A 9,513-nucleotide genomic window follows, 5' to 3' on the forward strand; every position below is an offset into this window, starting at 1 on the left:
TTAATGCACATGAACACTTTTATTTTTAATCTTATTTAATTATTGTATCGTACATTGATCAGGAATTGTGTCTCTTTTGGTTTGTGAATCATGATATTTAAGTTATTATTATTATTATCATCATCACTATTATTATTTTTATTAAGCTGCTGAAACTACAGTTTCATGTAACACCTGGACAGAGTTTCTACAGGTTCACCAACTTCAATTTAACTATTTAAAGACCTTTTTCATATAGAATACAGGATATAGAATTCATATAGAATGTAATTTAACACCATCAAACCGTCTAAAGTATGAAAGAATGATGTAAAAGCAGTTGGGACGATATGAACTACAATTATTTAATATTATATCACAGTTTTTCAGCTTCCCAGCAGTTTATAACAATAATTCTTGATATAATTCATCAAATAAAGCAACATGGATGGATGTATTAACCAATGAAAAATATTAAAGTGCATTTAATTTTTTGCTAAAATTGAGACAAAACTGACACCGTAGACGTCTCCCAACAAGCACATACAGGAAGTATTTACAGCTGATGTTACAACAGCAGGAAATACTGAAATAACATTAAAATTAAATTTAAATGAACACTTTTTAATACTGTCTAAGACCTTTTTTTAAGGAAAGTGAATTCAGTGCTTTTTAAGACTTTTCAAAACATGCAAATATCCTACAATCCTACCAAAATAAAATAATAATAATAACAATAATTATAACAATAATAATAATAATAATAAATCAACACTTAACTGTGTTCATGTGTGTTTACTTGTTGAAGTTGATTTTGGTTTAGAGGTGAAACGTCTTCTACTTCCTGTTTATTAGCAGCACCTGGAAACAAATAAAAACACACTTTAAGTGTTTTATTGATGCAACAAAGACAAAATGTTCAAATGGAGAATATTTTTACCTTCAGTGGATCCAGACGGTCACTGCAGGAACCATGTCCACTGTTTATTTTCAGAGCTACGGAAACTCGTTTCCAGCCATAAAAAATGATAAAAAGCTAATAATTATAAAAATAAAAATAGTTAAAATGACTTTTCAAGTCAAATTTGTGAATTACTAAGTATAATTTATAACAAGTCAAAAATGAGTCAAAATTGTGATTTTTTTTGGTCATAAATTGTGTTTTTAAGTATAAATAATGAAATATATATAACATCAAAATTATGTTCATTTTTTCCACTAATCTTTAGCACATATACTCAATTTTTAGAATTTTTATTTTTTAAGTCATAATTGAACATTTTTCATATGAAAATTGTGAGATACTGATAGAAACATCTGTACACTGTGTACCGTGTATGGTTACATATATATATATATGTATATGTATATATATATATGTTAGACTCTGGAGGGTAAAAACAGGACAAAGTCATACAGACGTCATGTGGAAAGAAGAGCTCTGAGCTCTGTAAAGCTTCGTCTACGTCATCAATATAAACCAGTGAATTTCTTTTCTTCTTCATGTGACGGAGACTCTGCAGACTCTCCGTGTCTGTAACAAATGTTCTGTTTGAATTAAAGAGACGTTTGACATCAACCAACCTCATCCTATTGATCATTTATCCATCTTCTCCTTTACATAAAGTATTTTAAATGTGTCACATTTAATCTAATTGTTCTGTTTCTGGTTGAACTTCCAATCAAACATCAAAGAAAATAAATAAACGAGTCAACAACAACAACACGAGGAGCTGATTCATTCAGATTTTGTTTTTACTGACAATTTGACATCATGACAAATTAAATACAAAGTGAACAGAGAGCATGGCAGCTGGTCAGACAGTCAGGCTGAAGCTCGGCTGTCAGCAGACACACCAAAGAAAAAAAAACTGTTTTAAAAATACCGGACGACAACAAACGCACCGACCACTCAGAGAGGCATGATGGGAAAGTTGTAAGTGCTAAATGTTCGTCAGCAACATCTGATTAGAGAACACAGTTTAAGACTTTCACAAGTTTACCCAATGTGGCTTAAAATGAGTCATTTTAAATCAGACCTTTCTGTTTGAGTCTGTTGGAACGTCTGAACACTTCATTCAATCTGTTAACCAGGTTTTAGTCCAGACGGTGATTTCAGTTACGTTTGTGTTTTGACCGTAAGGATGTAGTGACGACGTGTTTGTGAGTCGATCCAGAAACTTCCTCCTCCTCCAGATTGTTTCCACTGTTTAGTTTTAAACACGTACGGAAGCCCAAACAAGCCGGGAAAAAGAAAAATACATGAAATGATGAGTTAAAAATGATCCGAGATAAAGTCTAAATTTAATAATAAATCCAAATGATGAGATACAAAATGGGCAAAATGAGATAATTAGTCAAATTATTTACTTATAAGGAGAAAATTAAATACAAAGTCATTAATATGAGTCACAATTCTGATTCTCTAAAATCAAGATTATCAGATAATTCAAAGTCTTTTTATTTCATTTTGAACATTTACTGTTTTTTTTTTCCTGGCGGCTTCGGGCTTCCGTACAGAAATAAATTCTGCTTCAGGTTTTGAATAAAATGAAGAAAATAAGCTCTGCAGTGAACAACAAAACAATCACCATGACGACCGGGTATCAAACACGTGAGCGGGTACAGAAACGTACCGAACGTTGGCAGTGAACACATCACGTCTTATTGATCCCCTCTGAGATCAGATGTTTATTGATCTGATGTTGTTTATGTTGTTTATTGTATTGTGTCGGTGTTCTGATGTAGATGTGAAGTCGTCGTTAGTTTCTTCAGTTTCCCATCAGGATTAAAAAAAAGTCTCTTAGCGAGCTTGTTAGCTTTGTTGCTAACAGTTTATACTTTAATAAAGGAGATTTAATCAAACTGGATATTAGCAACAAAGCTAATGAGCTACGACGGCTTTCTATTGGTCGACGGTAAAAATTCACAGGTAAAAAGTGAAACTTGAAAGATTTGAAAAGGCAGATTAACTTCATCCTCACCAGCAGAGCTCATCTTCAGCATCAGTTAAAACCTGGAAACTAAAATCTGAGTTTAGTTCTGACTCACCAACTGTAAGAAAGTTTATTAAAGTTCAGTTTGATTATTAGAACGAGATCAGTTTCACCAGACGATGTCACCAAACAGGAAATTATTCACGTTGGTAACTATGGCGACGCAAAATTATTCAAAAACGTGAGTCAGGATGACGAGACATGGGAGTCAGAATGATTATTATTAATTATTACTATAAATGATACTTTTCACATAATCAGAATATTTATTTACTGGTGATGTTAAAGTTTTACTGGATAAAGGAAATAATTCCAGTAAGGTGACGTCTGGTGAAACTGGTCCCATCAGAAAAATAAAAAAAGAAGCTTTTCATGTCATTCAGGTTAAATAATACAGATGAAATTAACGGATTCTCCACCAGCTGATCTTCATCAAGTCTTGTTTCCACTTTCACCCTTTTATATAAGAGCTGTTTATTAATGGTTCATTAATCAGTTATAGATCATTTATTATATCCGGTCGTCAGGTTGGATCTTCATCTGACAGTAAACTTATTTTATAGATCAAATAAATACCAAACATGTCATCTGAAGACATTTGATACTGAAGGATTAATGATTAATAATAATAATATGTATGATGATGAGACTGCAGCTGTGACGACTTCTGGTTCAATGAATTCAGTTTTAATTAACTTTGGTTTATTATGACTTTTCCTTAACTGGACTGTAACAGACACATTTCCACCTGACGACAGGAACCTGATCACTCACCTGTGAGGCTTCAGTTAACCATTAATAAGTCTTAATTAAGGGCGACTCGTTAGTTTCATCAGACTCCAAATTTACAAACTTCTCAAAACCTGAAACCTTCTGAACAAACAGACGAGAGTCTCATCAGCTGTTCCACGAAGCACTGAAGCACTGAAGCACTGAAGCACTGGGGGGTTTGGCATCGAGCTGGCTGAGTGTGTGTGTGTGTGTGTGTGTGTGTGTGTGTGTGTGTTTGGGGGGGGGGGGGGGGGGGGGGGGGGGCAACTTCCTCTGTTCCACACAAACATCGTACAACAAACCACATCCTCATCTGAGGAGACTCGACTTCCTCTTCTGGTCAACCGTCAGCCTTTCATCTGTGTGTGTGTGTGTGTGTGTGTGTGTGTGTGTGTGTTACAGGTGAGGAGGATGATGATGATGATGATGATGATGATGATGATAAGTCTATAAGAGGACACAGTCTGAGTCCTTGTCTCTTCTCCTGGCTCCGCCCTGCTGTGACCCCTGACCTCTGACCTGGAAACACAACAGAAACTGTCACCATGTGTTGAAACATTGATTACAGCTGCAGCCACTAATCAATCAATAACTATCAGCAATATTTTGATTAGGGATGCATGATGTTGGATTTTTTCAATACGGGCGGCTGAGTGAAGTGCAGCCTGCGGAGGAAACACCGGGACCGTCGGGGTGAAACAGTCCGTCGAGGGAACAGTCAGACGGTGGAGGAGAAGGCGACATATCGGCAGAATTCACCGATGACGATTTTTCATTTTAGAGCTTTTATCGGCCGATACGATGACGTGTCGATAATATCGTCCATCCATAATTTTGATTTTGATTTTTTTAAGCAAAAATGCCAAAAATTCTGTTTCAAGCTTCTCATGTGAAGATTTGATGCTTCTATTTGTCAAATGTGACAATAAACTAAATACGAAGACGTCACCAGTCTGTCTGCCAGAAATAAATACAACAAACATCCTTCACTGGTTTTGACATTATATATAGTGTGTGTGTGTGTGTGTGTGTGTGTGTGTGTGTGTGTGTGTGTGTGTATATATATAATGTATAAATGACGTTACATGTGAATACAGTAACATCTGCACATGCCCGATCAATAACAACAGTTTCTTTAACTCTCAGCTCTTTTCAGTTCACTTAAAATTCATTGTTACTTGTTTTTTTATTGTAAAATTGTATTTATATTATTTATGATCACCTGACCTTCTATTTATTGATTATGTGTAAACCTACTTTATAAAGATAAAACTTCAAATCAACACACAGTAAAATATTTATATTACAGCAGCAGAAGATTAAATCTGTATTTGACACATTAAATATCAGCTGCAGCTATTAAATGCATCACTTCTTATTCTTCAGGAGAAAACTAGTGATCGATCAGTGTGATTGATCTGATGTGAAGGAGAACGTGACTCTGATCCTCCAGAGAGACGACGTCTCAGAGTGGAGCGTCTTCCCTCACAGAGGATCTTCAGTCGAGTTCAGACACACGAACCCACAGACGAGTTTCATGAAGGTCAATTAGTGCCCCGACCCTGTTGAGGCCCCTGCAGGGCCACAGACCACGTGTTGAGCAGCTGTTACCTGCTGTGCTGCCTGCAGTGATCCCTGCTGCTGCTGCTGCTGCTGCTGCTGCTGCTGGAGCTGCTGCTGCTGCTGGTATTCCTCCTGTTGGAGCTGTCGGGCCAACTCCAGGTCACTGAGGGGCCCCGGGGCCCCGCCCTGCTGCTGCTGCAGGGACACCGCCACCAGGTAGTCCTGACACACACACACACACACACACACAGTATTTCAGTGGTTACACCTTACAAACAGACCATCAGTGGATCATCAGTAACACCTGCAGGGGGGTCTCACCTGGTCGATCTGTCTCTGCTGCTCCTGGGCGGTGGGCGGCAGGTTGGCGGTGGGCGGAGCTCTCTGAGGAGGATGACACAGTCTGAAGTCGGAGTCGCAGAAGTTTCCGTCTCCCTCGACGTTGTGGAGAGACTCCCAGACCAAACCCTCCTCCTGCAGGAAGCCCTGATCCGTCACCAGCAGGTACAGGTGACCCTGACAGAGACGAAGACACGGTCGGAGCCGTCAGCGTGTTCAACGACCCCCCCGCCCCCGCCCCCCCCCTTCCACCCGTGTAGGAGGAGCTACGGTGGCTGTGAAAGGTCCTCTCTAGAGTCAGTGTTTGGTTTGTCTGTTCTGGGCTACCGTACAAACATGGCGGCTCCACTGCTCTGTAGATATAAAGACTCATTCTATGTTGACGAAAACACAACATTTATACTCTAATTAAAACACTAAATTCTACAAACTGCACCTTTAAAGCAGCTCGAAGTTTCATCTGTTTAACTCTGTTGTGTGTGTTGTGTCGCGGACTGAACTGTGACGTGTTCACCGTCATCACGTCAAGTGTGCGAGGGCGCCGGCCACAAGGCGCTCTGAGACGGGACGTATGACCTCCAGCGTTTCCATGGAGATAAACTGAAACGGTTCTGCAGCAGTGAATCTGCTGATATGATCATTAAACACTGACTGTATACCATCTTTCTATCTGGTGGGAACCATCGTCTCCATGATTGTGTCTGTTCTCAGAGGACACGTGAACTCAGTGCAGCTCTCCGTCTTTACCAGCAGATTTACTTTGATAAAACACAACAAAACGCGGCGCCATGACAACCAAACGTGCGTGTCAAACCATCTCTCTGCCTCTTCACTGCTCACTGTCCAACAAAAGCAACAAAACAATATTAAAAAACACCAGAAAACACTTTTTTTTTATCAGTCAGACAGAGACGGAGCAGCTGCAGAGGACCAGGCTGCCCTGCGGCTACGCTAACACCAGCTAACCCACCTGATGACACGCAGCTAGTTCACTGTTCAGTGAGGACGAGTGATGGACGTTGTGCAGGATATTAACACCAAAACAAACTCTGAGCTGCATTTAAAGTCTTTTCCAGTCAAAAATACAAAGTTATTATAAGTTGAACTTACTGGTCAAAGAGTTGTTATTCTAGTTTTGGGGATTTTAATGTTTTAAACTCAGAGTTTCTCAATAAATGAGTCTTTAAAAAGCTTTTCTGTCTGATTACAAAATGTGATCTGAGTTTCCTGACAAGCAGCTGCAGTGTGTGTGTGTGTGTGTGTGCGTGTGTGTGTGTGTGTGTGTGTGTGTGTGTGTGTGTGTGTGTGTGTGTGTGTGTGTGTGTGTGTGTGTGTGTGTGTGGCTCCACCTTGTGTTTGATCATGGTACTGAAGTGGTTGTTTCTGAAGAACACAGAGATTTCTCCTTCTTTAGCCGTCGTGTTGAGTTCACACAGACCGTGATACGACAGCTGCGTCGCCGTCGACTCCAGAAACTGTTCCGCCACCAGACCTGGAGTTCACACACACACACACACACACACACACACACACACACACACACACACACACACACACACACACACACACACACACACACACACAGCATGACTCATCAATCCTCATTGTTCTGACCACTCAGTTCACATAGAAAGTGTTTTTAGAAGCGTCTCAAGGAAACTGAACTGAGTTATTTTACCCTCCAGGTCTGTTTCTGTGGTGTTTAGTGAAACGTGATCTGTGCAGCTGTTTAAATCACAGACGTCCTGCCGTACGTGTGTTTGGAACTAATTAACAGTATCTACGTTGTTCCACTGCAGGCAGGAAATAAAATCAATACATCAATAAATACAAACACTGGATTTGATTCTGTGCAGCCGACATGAAAACTTTTTATGTTCAGTGAATGTCTGCCGCTGAACGCAGGTCAGAGTCTGTGTGTGCGTTGAACACGCCCACACGCCGCTCACGTCTCACTTCCTGTGTGGATTCCCACTCAGAGGGTTGCGTGTGTGTGTGTGTGTGTGTGTGTGTGTGTGTGTGTGTGTTACCTTCACTGACTCGGCTGCTGTCGGCAGAGTGTTTGTAGTCGATGATTTTCTCCACCAGCTGGTTGTAACTCAGTTTCCCCACAGCGGCCACCATCTCTGGACTCCCCACACACACACACACACACACACACACACACACACACACACACACACACGTCTATGATCAGAGATAGAACTGTTGGATGGATGAAAGATGGAAGGATGAGATGTGTGAGTCAGAAGGTCGTCGGCTGTTCAGGAGCTGCAGGCTGTAAAATCAGGTTTATCAAAAGCCTGTAGCAGAATTTGAAGCTCTGTGATTGGATGTTTCTTGCTGAAATGCATCTTGGGAGTCGTAGTTAAACCTGCAGCGCAGAACTTTTACATATAAATGAACGTCCTGCCAAACGAGTTCACACCATGCTAATAAGAGCCAGATACATCTCTAACAGAGCGTGTGTGTGTGTTAGCATGTGTGTGTATGTTAGCATGTGTGTTAGCGTGTGTGTATGTGTTAGTGTGTATGTTAGCGTGTGTGTATGTGTTAGTGTGTATGTTAGCGTGTGTGTGTGTGTTAGTGTGTATGTTAGCGTGTGTGTTGGTGTGTGTGTATGTTAGCGTGTGTGTGTGTGTTAGTGTGTATGTTAGCGTGTGTGTGTGTGTTAGCGTGTATGTTAGCGTGTGTGTGTGTGTTAGTGTGTATGTTAGCGTGTGTGTGTGTGTTAGTGTGTGTGTTAGCGTGTGTGTGTGTGTTAGCGTGTGTGTTAGCGTGTGTGTGTGTGTTAGCGTGTGTGTTAGCGTGTGTGTGTGTTACCTGCGGGTCGACCAGCCAGCCGTGGTACAGCGGGATGTTCAGCAGGTCAAACACGATACACTCTGGTGTGTACTCGAAGTCCGTCACACCGGTGAAACGAACGTTCACATCCAGACCTGTGGAGAGCTTCGGCAGCACCGCCATCGCATCACTCATGTTCTGACACACACACACACACACAAAGTCAAACAGAGAACATTTAAATCAATTTCCACATTGAGCTTTATGGTTTCTGTGTGCGTGTGTGTATGTGTGTGTGTAGGTGTGTGTAGGTGTGTGTGTGTAGATGTGTGTGTGTGTGTGTGTAGGTGTAAGTATTTACAACCATTACATCATACTCAGGTAAACTCAGCAGCTGATTGGCTGTTGTGTGTGTGTGTGTGTGTGTGTGTGTGTGTGTGTGTGTGTGTGTGTGTGTAGGTGTGTGTGTGTGTGTGTGTGTGTGTAGGTGTGTGTAGGTGTGTGTGTGTAGATGTGTGTGTGTGTGTGTGTGTAGGTGTAAGTATTTACAACCATTACATCATACTCAGGTAAACTCAGCAGCTGATTGGCTGTTGTGTGTGTGTGTGTGTGTGTGTGTGTGTGTGTGTGTGTGTGTGTAGGTGTGTGTGTGTGTGTGTGTGTGTGTGTGTGTGTGTAGGTGTGTGTGTGTGTGTGTGTAGGTGTGTGTGTGTGTGTGTGTGTGTAGGTGTGTATGTAGGTGTGTGTGTGTAGGTGTGTGTGTGTGTGTAGGTGTGTGTGTGTGTGTGTGTGTATGTAGGTGTGTATGTAGGTGTGTGTGTGTAGGTGTGTATGTAGGTGTGTGTGTGTAGGTGTGTATGTAGGTGTGTGTGTGTAGGTGTGTGTGTGTGTGTAGGTGTGTGTGTGTGTGTGTGTGTGTGTATGTAGGTGTGTGCGTGTAGGTGTGTGTGTGTGTGTAGGTGTGTGTGTGTGTGTGTGTGTGCGTGTAGGTGTGTGTGTGTGTGTGTAGGTGTGTGTGTGTGTGTGTGTGTGTGTGTGTAGGTGTGTGTGTGTGTAGGTGTGTGTGTGTGTAGGTGTGTAG

At 41.1% G+C, this 9,513-nt stretch overlaps 1 protein-coding gene across 3 annotated transcripts in view; it reads right to left on the reverse strand.

The window, feature by feature from the left end:
• Positions 1-1,713: 1,713 nt before the first annotated feature.
• The window catches only part of mindy1 (MINDY lysine 48 deubiquitinase 1), a 20,003-nt gene continuing 12,203 nt past the window's right edge, over positions 1,714-9,513 (reverse strand). For all 3 annotated transcript variants that reach the window (XM_042436023.1, XM_042436024.1, XM_042436022.1), the window contains 6 exons: positions 8,472-8,630; positions 7,679-7,781; positions 6,998-7,140; positions 5,631-5,825; positions 5,358-5,531; positions 1,714-4,265 (listed from right to left, as the gene is read on the reverse strand). In XM_042436023.1, the coding sequence (XP_042291957.1) occupies positions 4,194-4,265; positions 5,358-5,531; positions 5,631-5,825; positions 6,998-7,140; positions 7,679-7,781; positions 8,472-8,630 (846 nt within the window). In that variant the 3' untranslated portion in view covers positions 1,714-4,193. The remainder of the gene's footprint in view (positions 4,266-5,357; positions 5,532-5,630; positions 5,826-6,997; positions 7,141-7,678; positions 7,782-8,471; positions 8,631-9,513) is intronic.

This window comes from Thunnus maccoyii, chromosome 15 (assembly GCF_910596095.1).
Source record: "Thunnus maccoyii chromosome 15, fThuMac1.1, whole genome shotgun sequence".
Lineage (NCBI taxonomy): Eukaryota > Metazoa > Chordata > Actinopteri > Scombriformes > Scombridae > Thunnus > Thunnus maccoyii.